The sequence below is a fragment of the Pollachius pollachius genome, assembly GCF_949987615.1.
Source record: "Pollachius pollachius genome assembly, chromosome: 2".
Lineage (NCBI taxonomy): Eukaryota > Metazoa > Chordata > Actinopteri > Gadiformes > Gadidae > Pollachius > Pollachius pollachius.
In genome coordinates, this window is record NC_136935.1 from 29,027,965 (window position 1) to 29,054,980 (window position 27,016).

General features: G+C 40.0%; 2 protein-coding genes across 2 annotated transcripts; one reads left to right on the plus strand and one right to left on the minus strand.

Moving 5' to 3' along the window:
• Positions 1-2,388: 2,388 nt before the first annotated feature.
• LOC307071456 (glycine receptor subunit beta-like) lies at positions 2,389-14,110 on the plus strand (the record flags this gene model as incomplete). The annotated part of the gene is made up of 10 exons (XM_079730441.1): positions 2,389-2,504; positions 3,146-3,252; positions 4,327-4,394; positions 4,498-4,724; positions 4,952-5,034; positions 9,256-9,393; positions 9,997-10,149; positions 11,727-11,875; positions 12,060-12,215; positions 13,817-14,110. 10 exons carry the CDS (start codon positions 2,389-2,391, stop codon positions 14,108-14,110), a joined length of 1,491 nt encoding a protein of 496 aa, XP_079586567.1.
• Positions 14,111-16,383: 2,273 nt separating this feature from the next.
• On the minus strand, positions 16,384-21,806 carry spcs3 (signal peptidase complex subunit 3). Its single transcript, XM_079728857.1, has 5 exons — positions 21,534-21,806; positions 18,286-18,361; positions 18,066-18,140; positions 17,076-17,191; positions 16,384-16,638 (listed from the first exon to the last, which is right to left on the minus strand). Exons 1-5 carry the CDS (start codon positions 21,674-21,676, stop codon positions 16,506-16,508), a joined length of 543 nt encoding a protein of 180 aa, XP_079584983.1. The 5' UTR covers positions 21,677-21,806; the 3' UTR covers positions 16,384-16,505.
• Positions 21,807-27,016: the final 5,210 nt, after the last annotated feature.

Genomic DNA, 27,016 nt, shown 5'->3' on the forward strand with positions numbered 1-27,016 from the left:
TGTTGGGGGAGTGCCAGTGTCCCAATGAGGACAACATTAAATGGGCTAGATCATGCGCTTTAACTTTAAAGTTTAGTTGTAGAGGTATAATCGCTGTCTCTTGAAAAAAAATTCTTTAGATCTTCAACCGATTATTCTCATCTACGTTGTTATCATCTTCGCTGCTTTTAAGATGCAGCAAACTCATCAAAAACTGCTTAGGTTCTTGCCCACCTATCAGGGTTTGGATTAGCATGCAAGCAAAGGAAGTTCTCTATTGCAGATATTTTATACAGTTTATGGTTTCCAATTTTATTTCAAGCTCTAAAAAAGCTACAGAGGCCCGGTACTCGTGACCTCATAGCTGGCTACGGGCATGAGAATAACTTAATGATTCTAACCACTAATTTAAACGTTTAAATGTTTTGGGGCATTTATTTGTATCATAGTTTGTATAATCTAAGAAATAATACAAAAAAAGAATGATGCCACGTAGGATAAAAACACAAGGCGCATGGAAAAAACTCATAGTAAGAGGCTGGAATATTTTGCTACTATTTTAATTCATTGATAAATAAGAAAATATTGCAAAAATGGAATGTGAATTTAAGATATCTTACATGTCAATGTAAGATAGGAACATGTGGTATAACAGTTGTACGACCACAAGATGGAGCTAGAGTGTATGAATTATGTCATAATTTAGCTGTGCATCGGACGCAGGACCACAAGGTGGAGCAAGAGCGTAAACTCCGCCAAAGGAGGGGTCAGAAGTTGAGTAAAAAGGAGAGTGCTTTGATTTGATTTTTTAGTTGCTCCATGAACAAGCTTAGTTGATTGTACTATGTTGAACTTTCAGTAAACCTAGCCTCATTTAATTCTCTTCTTGCCTGTGTTTATTGAATTAAAGTTTATTCCTTATCGTAAAACAAGTGACCTTTAATTACAAGAACAATGCGTGTTGAAGACCTGACGACATCTGGCCCATCTGAAGTTTTTCTCCCACATGAGAAGGTGCTTCTGGCTGAGCGCAGTCCTGAGTCAACTTCTATGTATTTCAAGGTGGAGAAAATCTTTGCAGGCTGCTGAGGTAACTGAGAGGGCGAGCAATATCTTGTATCCAAGGCCTATGATGTGGTGCGCATCTGTAAACACTTTTACTTATCATCTCCACTTTACTTCCATCAGGTCCATCTGATCTTTTCAGCCTCTCCCACTGTCCTTCCAGATTCTTACGCTCAACCAGCAGCTTCTAAACTGCAGCACTGCTATCAAATTTCAGCAAGCATTGCGCTGTTGCTATCTTCGCTAACAACACTTGCAGGAACATTAAGACTCTATCTGGCACAGAAGTACTAAAAAACGACTACTAGTACATTTGTTTCATGAATGTACTATGTTTGTATATATATATATATATATATATATATATATATATATATATATATATATATATATATATATATATATATATATATATATATGGATGGTAACATGACATCGTCTTTGCATAGGATCGTATGCATATGACCTAATAACTGTGTGGTGTTATTAGTGGTGTGTGTGTGTGTGGTTGTTCATACATGTGTGCACTAAGGGTCCCATGCCAAGAATGAAGGCATTTCTGCAATCGTAATGTGGAATGCAATGTAGTTACATATTATAATCTTCATAATCGACATAATTATTAGTGACTATACAGACAGATGTGTATTATGAGTTGACAGGCCCGATCTTATTTAGTTTTTGTGTTGAATCCAAAAATTTGTACAGGGATTAGGATTAGTAGATTGTGACGTCACTTTGCAATCACTGCCTCTGTTTCGGCAGTATAGGAGCATAGGAATATTATTGGTAGTAATTGTGTTTTGGTCATTAGTAATTATTTGTAATTATTTTTCATTGTTAGGAGACATTGTTTTTTTTGCCAAAGGGTTTACTCTGGCAGTTTTTTGATACTACTAGCGTAACATTTTCTAATCGAGCAGCTAATATCACCATTTCGAGCCCTGGATATTTTCTGTGCTAATTAACCTAAAACCTGCCTTTTGACTGCTTAGTAACATTACCATTACTTGAGGAGGGTTAACGTTGTTAACGTTGACATCACTGCCACTGCCGTTTTGCCTTTACGTTAGTCCTTTCGGGTTCCAGTGTTTTCCAGTGTTTAGAGGTGGAAGTGAGATATACGATCAAGGTGGTTTCCCACAAGAAAAAAAGTATAGTGGAGTGGGGAAATGCTTCAGCAGTGTCAAGCAGTGGCGATGGTTAGTACCTTCAAATTGTAGTAGTCTTATCATCAATCAGAGTACACTCAAATTCTTGCAGTCGAACAATCGGTTAAAAAAAGAATATATGTGCATGACAGAATTGCTCTAAAGAAATGTGTGTCTCTGTGTTGTAGGAACCATGGCTCAGGTGGTCAGACCTGTTTTCTGGCTGTGGTTGCTGATGTGCTGCTGGAGTCTTGCCATTGCAAGACCAGGAAAGAAAGGAAAAAAGGGGAAGCAGGTTGTGTGCCCAGCGTAAGTATCCACATGAGTAATATACAAATGTCTCCACACACAAGAAGCATGTTTGCATGTACACGTATGCTATTACTTCACAGAATCAAAATGTAATTGATCATAATCCATTACAAAGGCAGTTGAAAATTCAGACCATGCACCTACTCTCTTTCCAATTTATTTTTTATTTCAGGGACATTGCACACTAATCAACAGTCAAACTGTAAGGGAGCCAGAGTTAGCCTAAGATGCTGGATTACATCTTTTATCGAACAGCATAAAGCACAGACACGCAGCACAAACATATACAGCAGCATAAAGCATAGACATGCAGCACCAACACATTCATTTAGACACTAACATGCACAGCACGAGACAGGAGCACAAGACAGGACAGGAGCACAAAAGAGACAAGCAAGCAGGACACGACAGTTTAAAAGTCCAATAGTTTATGAGCTTACTTTGAGAGATGTATGTGAAGATACGAAAAAGTATAAGATACTTTTTGACAAACAATTTGATTGACAATTTATTTGGTAGTTCTGTACTGGATACATCCCTCTGTAATGGGTAATGTATAACAATTTACATTTTGGTAAAGGATGTAAAGTGATTTAAATGCCATTTCTATAATTAATGACACATTAATGGATTTTTAGACAGCTGTCCGCAGAAGAGTTGGCCGGAGTTCCAGCAAATTCTACATCAAACATCCTCAATCGCCTAATGGTCAGTTACGACCCAAGAATCAGGCCTAATTTCAAAGGTAATTAATCCCTATGGGGAAATTCATTGTTTGCATTTATCAAAACCTTTGCTCGGAGTTGGAAGCAGTGGGCTGCTTGTCAAACAGGGCAGCGACCTCATTGTATTTTAAAGTGCTGGTCTCCAATTAATCTGATAACCTTTAAGATGAGAAATTTGTATTTGATGCAAAATGTTTGTTTGCTTTACTGTGAGGATTACCGCTGCCGCCATCTGTATGTTGTGTATCCTCAGTGCTAGTGCAATTGCTCTACAAAGGTCAAATTACATCCATTAATTGTGTATTGGCAAATTATAGCGCATTCCCAGTAATATGAATAACATGTCCATGTTATCAATAACCACTACAGCCCTAGAACAATAACCCCAATGAACAGGCAACAATAACAAATAATTAAAAATAAATAACTATATATATGTATATATATTATTATTATCAATTGAGTACATTTTTACTAATAAATCGCAATTGCTGTGATTAATCAGGATTAATAGTTTTTTTCTTTTTAATTTTGAAGCTTTAATACCGGTAATGGATATTTAAATGTAAAATGATGATTAATGTAGAATCATCACAAAGGAAGTATATCAATTAAAATACTGTGAGAGCGACGTGCTATGCTTGCTCAAGCATGTCATCCTCAGTGCCCTCTGCCCTCTGATTTCTCTCTTGCCATCGTCTTCTACTATGCTAATTGGGCAGCAATTTGTAGCTTTCCAGTTAGCCAAAGCATACGTTACCTTTTCACTTACATGTTTTGTTTTGCCGAGCACCACACATCTGTGATTTAGTGATCGTGAAGCCCTGCAGTTTCCGTAGGGTGTTTTGCTTTGAGGTGATATTTCAAAGACAAATTAGTTCTGTGGTAATTAAATTTGGCCTTGCAAACTGTGCCGATTACTTTTGTCTTCTCCAAAGATCCATCAGGCAACTTTTTAAATGAAAACCTTGCACCTAAAACCTTCCTACTTTAGGCTTTTCAACTTCATATCCAACCATAGATATTGTTCCATACTAAAAGTAACATAAATTGTTCAAGGAGAATGTATCAGTTTGTTCATGTTTTTCTGTTAGGCATCCCAGTAGAATCCAGAGTGAACATCTTTATAAACAGCTTTGGCTCAATTCAGGAAACCACCATGGTGAATATCTCAGCCTCTCTTCTTGCACACACACTCAAACAGAATCAGTCACAAATGTCGGTTTGTCTTCTTAAACTTTGCCTCCGTCTGTTCCAATTTCTAGGACTATAGAGTGAATATATTTCTCCGTCAGAGGTGGAATGATCCCCGGTTGCGTCTTCCAACTGACTTCAAGAGTGACTCCTTAACTGTTGATCCCAAGATGTTTCAGTGTTTGTGGAAGCCTGATCTTTTCTTTGCCAACGAGAAAAATGCCAACTTCCATGATGTGACTCAGGACAACATACTTCTATTCATATTCAGGAATGGAGACGTTTTGATTAGTATGAGGTATGAAGTCACACAGAAAACTATTTATGGAAGTGCAGTTAATATTTACTTAAAAACAGAAGCAAACATACACAGACACTCAAAAAAAAAACTAACTATCATTGGAATACAACGCAGTTAAGGCACACTTACATCAAAGGCATCGTCAGTTAAAATCCTGTCTATAAAGTGGGGATATAAGCTATATTAAAGTAAATGCTGATGCAATCGAATGTGTGTGTGTCTAGGTTGTCTGTAACACTCTCTTGTCCTCTGGATCTAATGCTGTTCCCAATGGATACTCAGAAATGCAAAATGCAGTTGGAGAGTTGTGAGTATATATTCATGTACATTCTCTCTCTCTCTCTCTCTCTCTCTCTCTCTCTCTCTCTCTCTCTCTCTCTCTCTCTCCACACACACACACACACACACACACATTTGAAATCTTAATTTAGCTCAATAATTGAAACCGCAGAAGCAACATTTGATTATTCCTATACAAGTGACCATGTCAGGGATACAGTAGTAAGGCAGAAAGCATAATTCTGGGTACTCTGAGGTAGGGACACACCGTACTGAGTGGTAGCATGTCCTTCAGATCTGGTCTTATTTTAGTCTTGCAATAAACCCTGTGTTTATCGAATGTCTGCGACGACCTGCTCATTCAGAAGGTGGTCTCCAGCGAGACGCTTATGGACTATTTTGATGCACAGATTGGAACTTTCCGCGAGGGTCACAGGGTAACAGCATGGACAATGACATTGACAGAATGGTTGACTCTGGACACTAGTTGACTAGGGACAGTGTTTTACCAGCAAGGACTGTACTAGCAATGGCTACAGGTCACCCCACTACTTCCTAAGCTAAACCGACCCCCAATAGCAAACCCTGGATTACGTCTAACATCAAGACACTCAACCAGAAAAGTGAGGCCTTCAGGGATACGGAGAGAAGCTCAATTGCGTGCAACATGAGCTGAAGGGGTCATTAAAGCAGCATTAAAGCAGAAAAAGTAGAAAGGTTGCTGCAGTACCACAACAACAGAGAGGTGTGGAGGGTAAAGAGGACCATCACAGCATCACAGCAGCATTGGTTGATGTGGACAAGGCCAACGAGCTCAATCAGTTTTACAACAGGCTTTACACGGTGGCCAATGTCTGCGCTGCCCCAGCCTCAGCCGTTCACCGTCCCATCATTTCAGCTGCAGCCCCCCCTACTCCTTCTCCAACACACATGTGCACCAGCATCACTGCAGCTACAAGGCTCCCCAGACCTGGGCCCCCTCCCCTGCCGATCAATTTTACACAATAACTGGTTCCTGCTAAATTGGAGCAGTATTGAAGCAAAGGGATTTAACCGCAGTATGCTACTCTGAACAACCAAAGACAAAGACATATTTGGGTGCGCATCTGGACCACAAGCTTGACTGGTCCATGAACAGAGATGCCCTCTACCGAAAGGGACAGAGCCAGTTCCTTTTTCTAATGAGGCTTAGGTCCGTAGAACATGTGCAGTAAAATGCTGCCCATGTTTTACAAGTCGGTGCGGTCTTTTTTTTCCTTCTTGCTGAGTAACTCTTCTCTTGGCCTCAATTCAAAAAAATCTGTACCACTTTCAGATTGCTCTATGTTTAAATCCCTGGAATCCATGAAATCTACGGGTCATCTCAGGATGAAGGGGTTGGACAGCTTCTCCTCTCCATTCATTCTGTTCTTGTTGAACATTCCATCTTTTGGCTACTCTGGCGTCTAGTGCGCTGTTGCCACATATTTTAGTTTCAGTATGTAAGCAGCATCGATCTGACCGCCCATCACTGATCCCAGGGGAGGGATTTGTAGGGGGTGTGGTTGGGGCAGTCCTGTCTAGGGCTTTGTCTGAATCCTATCGGGCTCTTGGAGTGGTGCCTGTTCAGACTGTATGCCAAGCTCTCCAGGGGTTGCTGCTATAAGTCTCTCAGCTGAAGTCCAAATTAGGAAAGCATGAATCTCCTCTCATGTCTGTCCTAGTTTCCTCTTTCCTGTTTTGTAAACCTCAAATGCTTCCCCGTTTACACACAGTCTTCTTTATAGTTTGATGCAGACTCTGTTTTAAATATTTTTGGATGCAGACTTTAAAGGTTGAGGGTGTGTGGGATATGGTGTCTTAATATTTATCATCCATTAACGCTAGTCAATAGACCGTTTAGCGTAATGCTGGCTCCCCCCTTTCTTAACTAGATTGGATAAATGCCTGTATTGATGCTTTTAAGGGCATTTGTTAGTAAATCCTATAGCCATGGCCGGAAGTATTTCAACAATCTTTGGAGGTTATGCCAAACTCTGAGCTAATTAAATATGTCTGTGATCTCTGGGGGTGTTTGGGGTCTCTCTACACTGTTAAAAAGTACTTTTCTAGCCAAAAATGTGTGTACATTTGGTATATTCTTACAGTTTACGCTTACATTTTGCAATAAGGGTACAATAATGAATTAGTCCACAATAGTTAGGGCAGAAATTAAGATTAACAATTAACATAGTTAACATGAGCAACATTGGTAAATGATTACTAGACCATTAATGAACTGTTAATTACTGTCATACATTGGTAGAACAGCTTTTGTTCCACTCCACACAACATTTTCAGCAAATTGTATGATTTGATTGGTCTCTTTCTATGAGTTTCTCTCTCAATCCATTTGACTTTATAGAACTGGAATAGATTTTCATCTATCTCTAGGAATGTCTGTTGGTCAACAGGTTTAATCAAGCCATTAAACCCTAACCGACCTCATAAGTATCAAACCATCCTTGTTATGCTTACGTTCACATACAACCGTGGTGTAGCACTGTGGAAGAGTTCCCCCGGCCTTTTACCCTGTCAAGTTCACAAGGACCCTGATCCTTGCTCATAAACTGGTCAGTCCAACCCGTGTTGGCCATTAGCCTCGCCCTTTCCCCCTCCATGTCTGCTCTGTGGTGGCTGATCTGCTGCGCGCTGCTCATGCTCTCTTCCTGCAGATGGCTGACTTGATATGATATACTGATTGATTCCTTTGGGAAATTCATCCCCTGCTTTTAACCTTCCCAGCTTGGATTAGTGGGTTGCCCAGAGTAGCGCCAGGAAACCATCTCCAAATGAAGTACCCTCGCCTGGATAAGGCTCAGGGCAGGCGTGTTAACATCCATGTTTTTTTCTGGTGTGGATGGAAACAAGGTCACCCAGAGGAAACCAAGGTGAACACAGGTAGAATCTACAAAGTCCACACAGATAGGTCCACCCCTCTGGATTGAATCCAGGACCTTCTTGCTGTCAGGTCACTGTGCAACCGTGCCACCCACCTGGCGCCCTCTTCAGCTTCTCTCACCCTCGATCCAGCCATGTCTAGAGTGAGGTCTTTTGTGAGCTGTAGCCTTTTTGAGAGCTCCTTATTTCGAATGCCCACTATGAGTCTGCGCTGATGTTCTAATATTTTCGGTCAGTTTTTGGGCAGCTCCTACGGTCTTCTGATAAATGTTTCAGCTCTCTCACCAGGATTCTGGACTCACTGATGGATTGTGCATTAAGACAAAAAGTACTCATTGTACATCTTGAGAACAAGACAAGGTATAAAGAAAACATAGCAGAATAATGAGCCGTTTTTATTGGCCGAAAGTAAAAGGAGCAGTCCAGCCATATTGTAGGCACACTGCAGACTGTCAGAAGATGAGTCCCAGAATGTTGTATTATTTTTTATTTATCATAAGCAGTGTTATTCAGTAGTATTCCTCTTGTTTTTAATATCATATTTGGCATGTTTGGCAGGTAAACTACATTCATAGACTGTATTAGGATAGATTGAACTTGAACACTTAATGTTAGACGGAGTAAACAGAGACCTTGTTTATAGCATTTTGTCCAGGGGTCCCTATTTCACCACCAGGTTCAATATTGATGAGCCATAACAAGCAAAATCCATCTACTTGTTCGCTCAGATATAGATAAAAGGTTAACGGCAGAAGACACTACTACATTGTGTCCCAAACTTATATTTTGAAATGGCTCACAATGGCTCATCAACATCTCATGTTGAAGTAGGGGCCTGTTAATTGAATCAACATACACACAATGACAAAATGTATGATTGAAGTTTAAATGAACTGTAATTTTGAACACTATGCGATAAAAAAGAAGTCATTGTTATTGGGCTAAGAGTTCTTATCCACATGGTTTTGATTATCATATCCATTTTGATTCTTTTTCTTTTTTTTTGTACCGTCACGTATTAGCTTCATAATGAGCGATGTATTCAAATGGCCCACACACTGGCCTTATACTACATTACGCTCTCCCTCTGTTGTGAGGTTGAAGAAAATTCTAAAAAGAACGCTACATGAATTAGGAGCAGAGTGGAACATTCACAAACTTGTTTGTAACAGTGACAAAATGGTATAGTCTACTATGTTGACAAAACTTTAAGACATACCAAGTTTAAAACAAAACCAATGATTTTGTTGATTGTTTTTGTTGCTTTAACCTCATGGGAAATTTTAATAAAATGCTAAGATTAATTTTATGATGTGTTTTCTTTTTCTAGTTGGTTATACGACAAGTGATCTAGTTTTCATGTGGCAGTCTGATCCTGTTCAGATGGATGAAATTGCATTGCCACAGTTTGACATCAAACAAGAAGATATTAGATATGGAAACTGCACAAAATTCTACAAAGGAACAGGTAAGTAATTATATTTTAGTATGCCTTAAATACATAACATTGTGATAAAATGTTTGCCTCACATAGAGAAAATGTACCAAAATATACAATATGTTGGTGACACACTCTCATTGGTCTTTTTGCCCCTTGGCAGTCAGACTTGGGTCAGAGATATAGGTGATCATTGTAAGCATTGTTACTTTGGTGCATTGTTATTCTTAAAACAATCAAAAGCACAACCATGGCCATGTTCTTTCGGTTCACCTCTTTGATGGAAGACGAGCCAAGTCCCATAGCCTAACAAGCACTAACAGTGGATGCCAGGAGTGCCTACTTGATATTAGGGAATTCAAGCAATGACTGCTCTGTGTATGGTTATGGATTATGTCAATTAAGCTCCCAAAGTGTTAAACAAGGGTTAAGTTAAACAGCTTAATGACCTGATTTATGCCCAAGGGTAACCCAATGTTACCCCAATGTTACCCTTGGGTTACCAAGATTCTGAGGGAAGACACCACCATAAATAAATATTTTACTGTTTATTTGTAAAATTACAATCTACTGTTGGACCGTCATGTTTCCACCATGTTCATGTTTTTCTAAAGCAAGTCTCAATATTCACAGGATACTACACCTGTGTTGAGGTGATCTTCACATTGCGTCGGCAAGTTGGCTTTTATTTGATGGGTGTCTATGCTCCCACTTTGTTAATTGTCGTGTTGTCCTGGTTGTCATTCTGGATCAATCCTGACGCCTCAGCCGCTAGGGTCCCATTAGGTAAGAAATTAATCAAAAATAAGCAGCCATGTAATTGAATACAATGTAATGAAATAGATCAAGAATAAAAAATGTATTGCAAAATAGAAAATACCCATCACATGTTATTTTCCCCATACATTAATTAAGTTAAAATTCATTGTTTGACCGTACATTTTGAATGGATTTATGCGTGAACTTTGTAGATCTGAGGAATGTCGTGACTTTCTTAAAAAATTTAAAAAAGGATGCATATCATTAATACCACAAAATACCAATATACAAGAGATGATCACAGAGGACCACAAGTAAGAGATAATCCACGACTAGGTGGGCTTTGATCTAAATAAAGGCCATTTGCGGGGTTCGCCCCCTAGTGCATTCATTCTTGTAGCAAATCTAGGGGGAATAATCATATTTATACCACAGCCTCTTGCAAGTCATTAACATATAAGGGGGTTATTTCGTATTTTTGATTCTGTCTCCAAATAAAAACAGGTCGCTTGCAGTATTTCTTAGGTCCAACCAGAGATATATGGGTCCGGCTAATCAAGCCCCAAGTTAACATGAGATTCATACAGAATGAAAACATTGCCTTACTACTCCAGTAAATGGAGAACATCTTAGTAAATACCTGGCAATGGAAAAGCAGTCTAAACATACTCCCATTTGAGGCCGGATATGCAGACTAATTTAGCGTTCTCAAACAGAATAAATACATATACATATACACAACAATGCTTTATAGGCTAAATGTTTTTGTAACCGAGTTTTGGTTCTGTTTGCTGAATCAGATCAAAATATTTATCAACTACGTCTGCAAATTTCAAAGGCCTTTTTAACTAGCAGCATTGTGTGAGTTCCCCGATGTGAGAAAACAAATGCCCGACATTAGTTACTTTACTTTTAAGGACAGCTTTACATAAGTCATATTGAAGCAGAATTCTTTATATTTGCTATATTGTTAAATGCTAGGGTCTTATGAGTTACCATGGTTGTTTTGGCAGAACTTTGGCCAGCTGATGTCGAGGAAGTAAATGTTTACGACTCTCAGTCAGCACTACATTTCCACTGGCCATGGAATAAGCATGTTTAAATAACATGCTTGTGATCATCTTTTGATGGACCATAATTTTTTGCATATGCCCAATAGGTTCTCAGGAACAAAGGGTTTGGTTGTGAAAGCAATAAATATGGAACATAAATTGACAAATTTAAAACATATGTGGTATTTAAATGAATGTACTATGAAAAAGAACATTATTTGGCTCTTTGGGATTATCTATCTATATCTATCCATCCATGCATCCAGCCATCCACTACCCTTCCATCCACTGTGCTTATCCAACTCATCCATTCTGATGGTGAGTTCATCAAACCATGGACAAGGTAACTGTGAAACCATTGCTGAGCCTTGCTACGTAAAAGACTCAGCCGCACAAAGATAATATTATTCATTCATGCTCTCCTATGGCTTTGGGTACTTCTTCTTCCATTCATTCCAATACATATTTTTTATCAAATTCCTGTGTTTTGTTATGTAAGGACAATTATAATTTACACTGTACAAAAAAATAATCGATTAACTCTGTTTTTAGGTATTTTATCAGTGCTTTCTCTGTCCAGTGAGAGCATGCTACTGGCATCAGAGCTCCCAAAGGTTTCCTATGTAAAAGCCATCGATATCTGGCTCATCACATGTCTGCTGTTTGGATTTTCTTCACTTGTGGAATACGCTGTGGTTCAGGTACAATTTCACTTGAACATATTCTTGTTTATTATAGTTGGACTTTATCAATACTAGCAACGCAAGTTTGTGTTGGTATTACATTTCTTAGGACAATAGTCATTCAGTATGTATACCAAAATACAAAATTATTCCTTGTAAGTCTTGTATAATGTCTTTCCTGTCTATAATTATCTATCCCCAGGTGATGTTAAACAGTCCAAAATTGATTGAGGAGGAGAAAGCAAAAATGGCAACAAAGGAAAAAGCTTTGATTGAGAAAGAAGGAAAGATGGCCCTTAAAGCTAAGAACACAATCAATGGCACTGGTGGCACACCTATACATGTCAGCACACTTCAGGTACAATTCAAGTATTTCAATAAACAAGAAAGTACCATTTGCATCTATCCCAGGCTGGGCAATCTGTCGTAGACTGGGCAGAAATTGAATTCCAAATATGGCTGCGCCCTATGGCCGTGCCCTAGCATCCGGTATTTTATATTTTATATCGGATTACTGTTCTATGAAGATGTCAATCGCAAACTGCCTACTTCCTCTATAAATTTTGTAACAGAGAGATTTGAGATTAGCACACAGACCAGCAGGTCTGATCTATCAAGGCAAAATAAAATGTCGGCTTGTTTAGCTGGATAAAAAAAGAATAACCAGCTAATCTAGATGTTAACATTTGCCTCATAAACAGAAGATATGGTAAAGAACACTGTTTCAACAAAATTATTTTCTTTTTCGTTTCTTTCTACAATCTGGATGCATTTCAGTGCCAATGTTTATTTGCTTTTTTCGTTGAGTTTGTTTACCTTTAAACCAACAGCTTCGCCCCAGGCATGAATATTCCTATTGGTTAATATGGATATGTGTATACTGATATACATTCCAAAACTTAACCTCCCATTTTAGGGGAGGAGCTTAACACATTTTTGCAATGGGGCTGAAAAACCATATGATGTGAAACATCTGCATTTTTCTAATTGTTCATTATGGTACTTCACCACAGAATGTACAAATATAGTAGTAAATTATGTTATTGTGGACTTGGCGAAAGGGACCTTTAACGGTATTCATACTCAACACATGATTTTGTTTCCGTCAAAAGCCTACTATTTCCCTTGGTGATACATTTGCACAGAGAATCATACAATAAAACTGAGATTTTGGTCATTACATTGAAAACAAATGTAGACACAAATATGGGTAGAGGACATCAAAAAAAATAAACATATTTTCATATATTGATAGTTTTGATAGCTTTCAGATTTTTTCTCCTAACCCTAACCCTAAATTATAACATGTAATGTGGACACGGATAATTTCAACAGGCAACTCGACATATAACGGATGTTGGCCGAAACCCTGGTCACATTGAAGAGAGTAATTAGCGTTTTATTTGCTGTTATCTCAATTATTATTATTATTACTATTTTTGGTGGTGGAGTTTTTCTTTTGTGGTCTGTGAAATAATGTAGTTCTCCGTGTAGAAATAATGATATTCCCTCAACATCAGAATTAAGTTTGTGCTTGATTTCAAAAGCAAACCAGCCAGAGCCAACCGATTCCTTTAATATAGCTTAAATGCATCCTGACATCACCTGACCAATTTGCGACAAGTGTAGACCACAATGCTTCTGGATGCAATTGGGTAGACCTAGAACCAATCAGAGCATTGAAACGTGGTACATCGGCAGCAGCCATCTAGTTTGTCATGGTCTTCTGGGTCATCATATTAAACTACAGCCTGTTCTGCTGGAAATCTGCCTGAACAGGAGGGGAGCCAGACCCCGCCAGAGAAAATAAAACATAAGCTGGGAAAGGCTCTGGTTCCCAGACAAATCAGTTAAATGTGAACCCCATTGAAATATATTAGTTCAAAATGTATGTTGTGGAACACAATTCCATATTTTCCTTTGTTTTTCTCATATCTTTCTTTCCCTTGCTTCTGGCAGGTGGTAGAAACTCGGAAGAAAGTTTGCACCTCCAAGTCTGACCTACGCGCCAACGACTTCAGTATTGTGGGATCTTTGCCCCGAGACTTTGAGCTTTCCAACTTTGACTGCTATGGTAAACCTGTGGAGGTGCTGGGAGCCCTTGGTAAATCAAAAAGCAAAGCCAACAAGAAACCCCCCCCACCCAAGCCTGTGATTCCAGCTGCAGCAAAACGGGTTGATCTTTATGCACGAGCTCTCTTCCCCTTTTCATTTCTGTTTTTTAATGTCGTTTACTGGTCTGTCTATCTTTAGAAGGAGGATACATTGATTTAGAAAATTGTTCTGCTTGTTCTATTAATGAAGGAACATCCCCTTTGGCTATTCAAGAAAATAATATGTTCCATATAGTTTTAAAATTATATTTGTACATATATTATGATAATTCTACCTGCCAAACATAAAAGTTCATGATTAAGATTAATGCTTTTATCTAAATGGGAAAGCTTTTGTATCAAGGCAGGCATGAACTAATATTTAAATGAAAGATATATACTATATACTCCCTATAATTATGCAGAAAATAGACAGCATTGTTGTTCAAGTCACCAGAATGTACACATGACAAAAATGCTAAGCAAGTTAAAGTATGTTGAGGTACATAACTTATTTACCCCAAACCCTTTGGACCCTTTGTTACATATGTATTCATTAAACAGCTGTCAATGTTGCATGGGCACACAACACTATTTAAAACTGTGAAGATCTGTAGGTAATGATGGATTTGGTGTGTATACAGCTGATAATATTAGAAAAGCTTATTTTCTTCTGGAATGCCTCATGATTCTGAGTATAATTTTTGCCATATCATTCAAGGTGCATTAGGTGAGATTTGTGAGTTGTAAAGAAACAGCAGAAAAGAGAATGGAGGATTTTGAAATTTATCTGAAAGGCATCACCTCCGCCTGCGTTTCCCCGCATATAAGAAGCGCTGCATTTCACACACCGGTGATGGACAGGTAAGATGGATTCCCCGAATGAGCCACGGAAGACATCCCCTGATCAGAAATTAGCGGTGTAAGGCACCAGGCACAGTCAACTCAAAATGGATATTCTCACAGCGCCTTTTAGTCAATAATAGCTGACGGCTGGTTATTCCATTTCTAAAAAAAATGATAGCTCTTAAAACTTACCTACAGACAATTTAAATGGTCCCTTGTCGGAAATCTCTAATTTTTTGAAATATATTGTGAATATTTTTTATGCATTCAATTAAGGTTGTTTTAAATATGTTGTCCCTTTTTTTTATATTGTGGTGCAATATAAAAGGTAAAATAAATATGCAGCTAAGCTGGCCTAGTTGCCAGTGGCCTTCTCCAATTAATTGCCTTCTCCAATTAATTGCCAACAGTTCTTGACCCCGGGTATATTTATGAATGGTAACACACAAGGGCTGTAGGACTCGGGATGTTTATATATTGTCTATGACTTTTCTTGGACTCGTTGGGATTTACACTTGACTTGTCTCTGTCTTGCCAAAGAACACATGTATAAAAGTATTTTTTGCTTTTTTCTCAAGTAAATCCTCCTTCAAAAACAGAGGGAAACCGTCAGGACCCTCTAGGGCCGAAGATATTCTGATTTTATTTTCTTAATTCATTCTTTTACAATCAACATCTAAAAAACAGTTTCTGAGGAAATAAACCCTTTAAAACGGCCTATTCTATTTGTTTTGGAACGGGAAGGGTTACATAAAATCAGAATGCTGCTGAGTCTGCCGTGGTTTGGAAGAAAATGCGATGCAATTCTGTGATTGGTCGGCCGGCTATAATTTCAGAGTCGGGTCATAGTAATTCAATGAGACAAATTTTCAAATGACAGTAAAATTAACCATCCATATCATCTTGGACACAAATCCAATAAACAAGTGGGTTAATTTGTGGGCCGACGCGGTATCAACGAAGATTTCGTGCTAATGCTCAAGAAAATTGACCTATTGAATCGTGTCCCAGAGCACGATTGTCCGACTTTTTTCGTGCTCAACAGAATGAAATGTAAACCCATGCATTATAATTTGGAGCGTTTCTCTGACTTTTTCATGCTACACAGAACGACTTTTAAACTGCGCAGGTTTGCGCAGATAGTGCAGTACACCCTCTAGTTATGTATACTCAAAACCTCAAATACAAAAAAGGGTATTCGCCGTGTATTATGGACAATCCGATTTTTGCAGCAGACCTCCTCAAAAACTGAAACTAACCACGTCCCTTACGACGAAATATCGTCTTTTTCGTACTACACAGAACAAAGAAGGGAGACAGAGAGAGCGAGAGAACGGCTTCAAACAGGGTGTGCGGAGACAATACAGTGCACCCACTAGTTATGTATGTTGTATGTATGTTATGTGTTTGGGGAAAGGCATTCTGCTTCAATACTACAGTTGGCCATAGGGCAAAACCGTTTAGTTTGTTTGGTTGAGAATATTATTAGAGATAACATTTGTTTCCAAACCAACTCTTGCATCTTACTTCCAGCCATATATACTATTTGTATTCTCAAGTTAGACTGTAAAACAAAATATCCAGAAACACAATTCAAATTTTATTTTTTCACAAAAAAGAAAACCATTAACAACTGCAGATGGGTAGGCTGACATTCCAAACAAGCTGCATTTAGGCAGCGTTTGCATCCTGCATTTTAAGGGTCTCAATTAGTAACTCTTGGTGGTCTCATAGGTTTCTGGGAAGGGGAGACTGACAAAGCCATTCCCAGATACCAATGGGAGTATTCCAGCGTTGGGAACTACATTCCAAGACAAGGTCAGAGTGATGTTCTTGTTAGCCCTAAAAAGTATACACATATGGATTAGCTAACACAGTATACCAGCAGCAAAGAACATTGAAGAGAACAGTTCCAAAATAGCAGATTTAGTCAAGATTTTTATAAAGGTCTACACTTTGTAATCTGGACTAGGCGGATGAGGCCTCCTTCTTTAGAAGGTTAAAGTGAAGTCACCAGGTAATTTAAAGAGATGGCATATGAAAGAAAAGGGGTTCTGCTTTACATTGTTATTACTAGGGTTAAGAAATAGAATACTGTGACTGCCTCCACTTTAGCTAATTATCCATATTTTTATATAAAAAGGCTTTTCCTATTTCATATCACATTGTACGATAGTCTAGTTTGGAAATACAAAAATTGTCCATTATTTGGTGCTTACACTTCAATGGAAATATTTGTCCTCCCTTACCCAGCAAATAAGGAGAGTTGTGCAGCTTACCTTAGTCCATTACCATCATCGAAGAAGAAGTATTTGGACTTCATGTCTCGGAGGACTAAATTGGAGTTTTCACCTCGAAGGACAATCTTATCCCACAGCACTACCTGGTTGAGAGACTGCAACACACGCACAGACACACACCACCTTTACCGAGAGGACATGCTTCAATAGTAAAATACAGATGTAGGAGGACAATGGTTTTAGATTTCAGTGCAATGCTACATTAAAAACTACAGGCTTAATATTGCGCACATTGAGGTTAGAATTTTTTAACAGAAGGAGGGTTTTATTCTGTATCATGTATTCAAATTCCACACAGGCTCACCACATGGTAAAAAAAAATAAAATAATGTACAGGCCATTTAGTGTACATTTGATGAAAATGTTATCGTGTCTTATTTTATGAATGCATGTTTAGGCATATGTCAGATGTAGAATCTCACCCTTAGTCGGATATGGTAGAAGTAAAAGCCTATTTGAAGTGTCAGAAAGTCTTCTTACTACATCCATAGTGGTAAACTACATTCATAGACCTATAATTATGTGTTAAATGTATTGATCATTCATCTCGACAGACCAGGAGGTATGGGAGATAGAGCAGAAGACATTCAGCAAGGACCATGGGCAGGAATCGAACCCGCTGCGATCAGGACTGGCCCTTAATGGTTCGCCCTCTACCCGGTTTTTTAAATGTGTCGTAGCCATGGGGATAGCATGCACTTCTCCCTACTACAACTCTTACCCCGAAACATAAAGTATAAAATATAAAGGACCGATATAACCTCCAACTAAGGTAATGGTAACATGACTACTCTTATTTTCATGGGATTAAACACAATTAAAACAAACTCAAGAATATTACATTACATTTTTGCCCAGTCTGTTCCGCACGATGCCATTCAATTCTACACACTGAATTTTTTGCTTCCATACAAGTATAAGTGCTGTGTGCAGACAGGGGTACAGGTTTGAATGGGAACCATAACTTACATTACTCTTAGTAGCATACTCTGCAGAAAGATAAAGAAAGAGCTGCTTGACATTCCAATCGAAAATTGGCTGCAAATGTATAAATGGTTAAGGAGAATTCAATTACATTTAACAAATGTCTCACAGCATCATCCATCCAATATTTAGAAAACAAAATTTGTGAAACTAAATAGTAACATAAAAGTTTAAGACAAACTAAAAATAACTAGTCAAAAAGGATATTTGCAGAGAGGTCGAAGTTGATGAAACCTAGGTCACTACGTTCTCTGGGACCGGTGAAGTCATCAACGTTCTTACTGTTAAATGGAGGAGAGTGTCATTAGGGTAGAAAACAAACAAAGTTAAAACAACATCTTAATCATAGAGCATTGTTATAAAGGAATTTCTAAGATGTATTTTATGAAATCACCCTTCTTTATTACATACTGCAATTAAAGGAAATTTATGCTTGATGCATGCGAATGGTTCACGAGGCAAACTTAATGCTGCAGTACCTGAATGTTATTCTTCATAGACAAGAACAAGGGCAAGAACCATTTGTGAACCATTTTCTAATAAAAATATTTATACGTTAAAAAAGTGATGAAATGAGAGTGAGCACGCAATGTAAAAAACTGTTGAAAAATACACCAGGTTTGCGTAACATTTTCACAATTTCTGAGTGGTAAGTGTACTTTTCAATGTTTTCACGTTGTTGATTCTGTCTCCCTAATTGCTCAGTGTTGCTTTTTCCCTAGAGAATTAATGACTTTGTCACTTTCATTGGCTATGCTTAAATGCCAAGTAAGTCACTTGTCACAATGAGCTTGTATAAGTGTATGAGTCTGATCAAATATATTATATTGCATTGTGATGTATTTTAGGTTGATTGTTGAAATAGGACAGATTACGTTAAGATTAGTCTTGTTGTAAAGACTGGACATTGGACAATATTTCACACTATTATATCGCTGATATCGATATTCATCACAGTTTTTTCCTAATATCAAGGACATTGTTTGGCACTCTAGGAAATGTCTGTGAAACATTGTCAAATGTGTAAACAGGTTTAATTTAAATAAATGGCTTCTCAATGAGCTATTGAGATAGAAAGCAAACAAGGGGAAATATTGAAGATCAGACTCTATTCCTTATCACAGATATCATGGTTTCTGAAACACAAATATATTAAATGAGTCTTAAACAAATTAGGGATGCATGATATAGCGGCATTAATGTCGGTATCGGCCGATGTTCGTCATTTTTTAACATATCGGCATCGGTCCGATGAGTAAAATTGGGCCGATATCCACAACCGATGTATATCCTCTGCTGTTTGTGTGTCGGGAGAGGGAGAAGGAGGGGGATTTGGCCATGTGTATAGGGGGATTATTTTTGTTTACCAACACGGCGGATGCCGGCGCAGAATGATCGCAAAAAGAAAATATGTTTGACCGGTTGCCATGGTTATGTCTGTGTGGTTAATTTGCAGTTGCAGTGTTAATTAGCGATGTTGTCCTTACTGTTACATTAAATTGTAATCAGAAAACGTGGTTATATGCTATAGACCCTATAATATCTGTGGTATAAAGGCTGGGACGAATTTCAAATTATAAATATATATATATTATGTTGAAAGTATAGACCGTCGTGTATCCCATTGAAACGAATGGCGCGGTGATTATTCTTCAAAACGAGAGCTGGTAAATTGTAAAAAATGAATTAAACTGTAATCAGACAACGCGGTTATATGCTATAGACCCTAGAGTATCTGTGGTATAAAAGGCTGGGACGAATTTCGAAGTATAAATATGTACACATCATGTTGAAAGTATAGAACGTCCCGATTCCCATCGAAACGAATGGCGCGGTGATTATTCTTCAAAACGAGAGCTGGTAAATTGTGAAAAATGAATTAAACTGTAATCAGACAACGGGGTTATATGCTATAGACCCTAGTGTATAGGTTGGTTGGCAAAGGTTGGTTACTTATGTTTTATGGCAGCCCTGTAACCTTGTTATTTGGAAGTTAAATACGTTCTGAAAATAAAGGAAGACATTCAAAAATTCAGTTTGCATGATTTTTTTTGTACAAAATTTAATCATCTCAGAAACCTTTTTTTTCATGGCCACAACAGAAAGATTAATATCGGATATCGGTATCGGCCAAAATTTTCATATCGGTGCATCCCTAAAACAAATCCATCTGAATTTATGGTAGGCAATTAAATAAAACTAAATAGGCAATAAAAGTGTGGGTGTTGTGGCGTAGACTCTAGACAAGCGCGTCATAAGTTAAAGACACACCTTCAAGCACGTTACCCGGTTGTGATGGAAATGCAAATCCCAGCCGTGCTGGGCTCTATAGTAGAGTGGAAAAACGCCATGGTAGACTGATCTATCAAGCATACATTTGCCTGGACACTCACACTTGTGATGTTAGAACAGTGGCAGTTTTAGGCACGGGCGAACCAGGCAGCCGCCCGGGGCGCCAAATCACATGGGGGCCGCCACGAGCAGTAAAAAATAAAAACGCGCCGCGAAGTGGTTTTCAATGAAGTACATAACATTGTGTGGGGAATTGGTATATTGGCGCCCCCTTTGGCTGCAGGCGCACACCTGCTCGTTGAGAAGGTGCCGTGCACAGACGGAATGAACCCCCCACTGAAGTCCGTAGGATCATGATACAACGCCCCCCCGTTACTATTATGGCTTATGTGTTGGTTATCACCATCACATAAGCCAAACCTTTAGTTTAGGTGCTTGTGTTAGCCCTTGTTCTATGGTGTAACATACGTTTTGCATAATCAAATCTTAAAATAATTAGAGCTTAAAAGACAGGACAGAGGGCCTGTCAACCACTTACCACCAGCCACTCAAACATAGCAGGCCTGATGTATTGCACTAAACACCAGAGTAGGATCTGATGACACCAACGTGTTACTAGGAGCTAGGCATCGATAGTACCTCCTTATGTCAGGTTTTAATTCGCTAAACAACGAAATTAGTCAGATGTTTAGAAAAACATGTGAGCTAGCCACTTATAATTTCTCAGTGATGTTACTTCGGACTTTGTAAGCACATGCTATTTTTTTCGAGCATAGTGCAGGGGGAACATCTGGTGTATTAACGGTCTTGTGAGATAACGACAGGCAGTGTGCATATCCTCAATGACCCGTCACTACAGGGGACCGGGGTGCTGACGTAAACCATGCCTTCTATTATATTTCAATGTTTCCAATGAGATCAGTATGAGACCCAGTAGCATAGTAGTATACTATACTATAGCTATAGGATACGGATCGGGTTTGTGTTTAATACGAAAGGCCAGTCAGTCTTTGAAGAAGGATTTTTAAACGTAATTACGCACATTTTGAAACGAAAGAAATGCACTAGGGTATCAGGTTTAAAACACATCCCTAAATGAAGAGCCCACATGCCTTTTGAGATGGTTTGATTTACAACACTGGGGTTTTAAAGAGTTCTTACAGCATGACTCTGGAGACGTGGACGTTCACGGGAACCCGCCTGTCTTTGAAGGCTGTTGTGATGAAGCAGCCGAAGGTGAGCGCAGCCATCACGCTCAGGGAGAAGGCGAACAGGGAATTGGCCCTCGACAAAGCAGTATTCATTCTGTAAAAAGGGCGAGTACAAAAAGAACTCGTGGAAATAAAAACAATTACTTTGTACTCCGGCTGCAGGCCGTTCAAAAATGTATCTATTTTACCCGGAAGTGTAACGCGGAAGCCTGTGAGCAAGTGTTCTTCCTCTGCTCGCTGATCGGCTGCTTGCAGGACGAGCAGCATGGTTCATTATCGCCCCCAACTGGACTCGATGGAGTCATACAATAAATAACAAGTACACATAAATGAAGGAAAATATCAATATAGTAGACGAAATTTGACACTTAAACAGTTTCCTTGAGAAGGATGATTACACTCATAACCAGTTAGTTTGCATGCTCAACTTCTGACATATAATTGTGTTACATCAAAGTTTAAGTAAGTGCTTTATTTATCGAAATCTATTCGTGCAAAATAAGTAAGTGCCTAAGTAAGTTCTATATTGAATTACTTCGAAACACTTGGCTTGACCTACTCCCTACTTCCACTGCAGTTCAAAGTAGACTGAATAATTATAAAAGTAAACAATTTATAGCCAGTATAATTTCATTATGAGACTCAATAGAAAAGAAAATGTCTAAATTGTATGAATAAATCAATTCACATGTCAATGTAAATATCGACTGTTCATTTGTATTGCAGAGCAATATTCAGGAGAGCTAATTCATAGGAAGCCATGAGGTCTTCCTTCATCTCTAGGCCTAACTCAGGCCCTTCTTTAATAGGTCCATGCTCAGGCCCTGTCCACACCATGGACCTATTAAAGTGCTGTGTTCCAATAGTCATACTATCAGTGCTCACTATACTTAGTTTGAGTACGTAGGGCGTTCCAATAGAGTACTAAAGTGAAAACGTCACGTTGTCCTGGCAACCGGATTTTCAGTTCTAAGCAACCAAACGAGAAACGGCATTTTCCATTGTTTCCATGTGTTGTTTTTTTCAAAATGAAAATAAATCAATTTCAAGAGGTGAAAATCACTACCAATCGAAACACGTCGAGGCGTTCATGTATTCCCCTGGGGTATTAAAATGAAAAGTTTGCGCTAGCATGAAAGATAAAGTTTATAATGTAAGGGTAAATTGGCCCATTCTCAATATTACTTACATCATTGGTAAAGCAAACTCGCAAATCAATTCGCCAAAAAATCGTTCCTTTTCTATTAAACGTTCGTGTGGCATAGGATTTCCCCTTGTTAATTTGGTTTGTGTATAACCGAAAATCGGTTGCTATGGAAACGTGACGTTACACTTTAGTACTCTATAGAGTACTAAATTTAAATCATAATTTTTCATGCAAAGAAAACGAAACATTTTCTCAAAGAAGTTTGATAATGTTAGTGTTTTTCCAAGGGGAGGATAAAAGCATCAAAAAAGGTGAAAACCATTATAAGTTGGGGCATGTGGAGAGTTTCAGTTATGCCAATGGGGAGATTGTCTGTCTTGTCCACGCCAGTCGCAGAGATACGAGACATATGCAGTCTTTCTCATTATGTTTTCTCTACAGCAGGGGTCTCAAACTCGCGGCCCGGGGGCCAATTGAGGCCCGCGGGATGATTTTTTGTGGCCCCCTACTTGACATCAAAGTTTAGTGTTAGTGCGGCCCTCACATTGTTGTCAAATGCACACTTTTGAAAAAAAAAAAAGAGTGGCTTGCCACTCTTTTTTATCAATTGTGATAGGGTGACCAGATGTCCCGGTTTTGCCGGGACAGTCCCAATTTTGAGTTGCGTGTCCTGAGTCCTGACAAAAGCCAAAGGACGCTAAAATGTCCTGGTTTCCACCAACCGCTATGAAATGTCCCCTGTTGTCAGCGATTACATAGCCAACGTGATCTAATTATAGCCCGATCATTAACTTACATTGGGTCAGTTGTGCTCCTTTTTTTTGTTGAATACTTGATGCGGCCCAGCCTGACCCAAACTCTACCTCCAGCGGCCCCCAGGTAAGTTGAGTTTGAGACCCCTGCTCTACAGCCTTTAACTGAACAATTGCACAATAAACGGTCAAACTCTTGACATGAAAAATTCTAATTTAAATCCGCAACCAACATATTCAATGGAGAGAAAGTAATTGTTTTCTGGTCCCAGTCTTTATATGCCCTGGATTACACATATGTTGTTTGTGGATTTAAATTATAATTTTTCATGCAAAGAAAACAAAATAAATTCGCGAAGAAGTTTGATAATGTTAGGTTTTGTGTGAGGCCGCTTTGTGAACTACAGCCCCTCGCTGTTCTCGACGCAATTGATATACGTCACCACCACTCTTTCTTTGCTCCACGTCACCATTTTTTTTTCCAAGGGGAGGATAACAGCATCGAAAGAGTGGAAACCATTATAAGTTGGGGCATGTGTAGATTTTCAATTATGCCGATGGGGAGATTGTCGGTTTTGTCCACGCCAGTCGCAGGGAGCGTGACGTCGCTTACGAGACGTGTAGTCTTTGTCATTGTGTTTTTTCTACAGCCTTACAACAATTGCACAAAAAACGGTCAAACTCTTGACATGCAAAATGATCATTTAACACATTATGGAGATTGTTGATGCACTAGATTAATAATTCCACAATGCAAAAAGAATGAGCAATGAAAGTAAATAAAGTGTGTAAAGTGACTAAACCGTGAACAAAGTGTCCGACAGTACATAAAGTAACTATGATTTAATGTGACTATCATTGTAAGCACAAACAGATGGGCATCAGGGCCTCGTTTCCCGACAACGATGGATCTTCGCTCGTACGATCATTCTCCCGATGGATCTTGCGAACCATCGTGAATTTCTTTGGAGCGTTTCCCGAAACTCTTACTTTTAACATGAACGCGCGTTCACTGCACTCACGACGTTCATAGGATTGTAACTGTCTGACATGGTGCTGAAATGGGCTCCGTACTGAGGGAGACGCAGGAATGTCGCAGGAAAATGGGGTTGAAAAGCGTTAAAATATCTCCCCATCAAGGCCAGCAGCAGAGTAGCCTACGAAAAGAATAGACTGCAATAATTTGAATGCTAAAGATATTAAAACGCAATTGAATAGGCCTAGGCCGACATATGTATCGGTCCTAATCCTGAATGCACTGTGCGTACATTTTTTTACGGCATTCCCCCCCCTTCCATATTGCAAAACTCAAAAATAGCTTGTGTGACAACTAGGTGCTGATTTCTGAAACATGCATTGCGTTTCTTTGCCGACTTTATCTGCTTCCGCATGAGGTTTCATTGATTGGCGCGCACTCTCTAGTCTAGAATATTTGTAGACATTAAAAATGCAACGTTCAATTCATTCATTATCATTCAAACGCAGAGGCTAGGCATTGACACACGGCTATTGCTGACCCGATTAGGAGAGCTTGGTCTAGATCCTGCCCATATTGTTGGGCAGGATGATGTAGGCTATAGGTCTTTTTACGCTGCCAAGCCGGTTCGATCGCAGCTTGGCATGCCCGGCGATTTCACTTAAGTTTCCTGTGTAAAACCGAGGGGGTCAACCCCCGGCCGTCACGGCGCGGGTGTTACATCTGGCACTGCTGCGTCAGTGCAATGTGTTTTACGGTAACGTGCGATTCACGTGACCGTACCTGTTTTCAGCGAGTTGCGTTTTGGTGAATAAACGGAGAGCATGCTCCAAGTAAGCTCTGGCTTCAGTCTCCGTTATTCAAACATAACATTGGCGACGAGAGATGGCTGATTGCTCCCTACCACCACCCTCCCCCTTCCTGGCCCTACCGGGAGAACCACCGGTGCCGTGCCCTCGCTGGATTTCCTCGTTCGAAACATATATTCTAGCTGCCAGCTTAGAAGATGTTTTGACAGTAAGGAAACGTGCACTCTTGCTGCACTGCCTAGGAGCGGAGGGACAGCGCGTGTTTGGAACTCTCGGCAACGCAACAACTTACACAGATGCCGTGGAGCTACTAAAAGCACATTTCGCAGCCCCACAAAGTGCTCTGCTCCGTCGCGTCATATTCCGACGAAGGCACCAACGGTCGGGTGAGTCAGTGACGCAGTTTGTGGCGGATTTACAAGGTTTAGCTATCTTGTGCAGGTTCGGGGCCTTACAGGACAAAATGATAAGGGACCACCTGATACTGCACACGAACTGTGACAAAATAAGGGAAAGACTCCTACTGGAAAATGATGATTTAACATTAGCAGCAGCTCTACACCTTGCAGTTCAGGTTGAATCTGCTCTGGACTGTGCAGCTAGTTTATCCACCTCTTCCAACTCTCTAGCACTGGCCAAGGCAGCGGGCCCACTCGAGTCACGGGTGCCCCTCCTCCACGTGAGTGTAGACAGCAGCGAGGAGAACATATTACTAGCCTCTCAGTCAAGTGACCGCCCACACCAGCCATGTGGGAATTGTAGCTCTTCTGCGCACAATTCAAGAGCTCAGATCTGTCCTGCCCGTGGTAAAACCTGCTCCAAATGAGGGAAACTCAACCACTTTCACAAAGTCTGTAGGTCTGCCCCAGCTAGAGCCTCCCAGCCACCTACCACAATCATCCACAATGTTAGCTCAGGATGAGCGCCATTTAAAACATGCTCGTTGATGGTTGGTGATGTTACTCTACCACTCCTCCTAGACACTGGAGCCATGGTGTCCCTCCTGAACTTGGCGACTTACACACAGTTTTTCTCCCACGAGCCACTGGGGCAGCCCACCTCCACCCTGCGTGGCTATGCCAACTCAAAGATTGACATCGTGGGCTCCCTTCAGCTGCCTGTGAAATACGGAGAGAAGACACTGCCACTCTTCAGGTTCAATATTGCACGCCACGGGACCAACCTCCTTGGCCTCGACCTTTTCAACAGCCTCGGTTTCACTCTGCTAGACACCGCTGGCTCAGAGATTCACACTGTTACCATCCCCTGGCAGCAACAGTGGCCCATGCTGTTCAGCGGTGTGGGCTGCCTCGATGTTTTCGCCCACACGCCCTTGTTAGACCCGCAGGTGACGCCTGTCATCCAGCCCCTCCGCCTCTCTCCTCTGGCCCTCCGCAATGACATCTCCTCTGAGCTACAGAGCATGCTCGATGGCGACATCATCGAGCAGGTGAATGCCCTGGATCTCCAACATTGTGGTGGCAAAGAAGAAGTCTGGGGGGCTGCGACTCTGCGTGGATCTAAAAGCGGTAAACAAGGCCATCATCCCAGACAAATACCCTTTGCCAACGATAGAGGAGCTCACCGCCCAGTTCCACGGGTCCACCACTTTCTCCAAATTAGACCTCCGCCAGGGTTACCTCCAGGTGCCACTACACCCTGAGAGCCGCAACCTCACCGCGTTTATCACCCACAAAGGGGTCTTCCGTTACAAACGCATGGCTTTTGGTCTAAGCTCTGCCCCCAGCT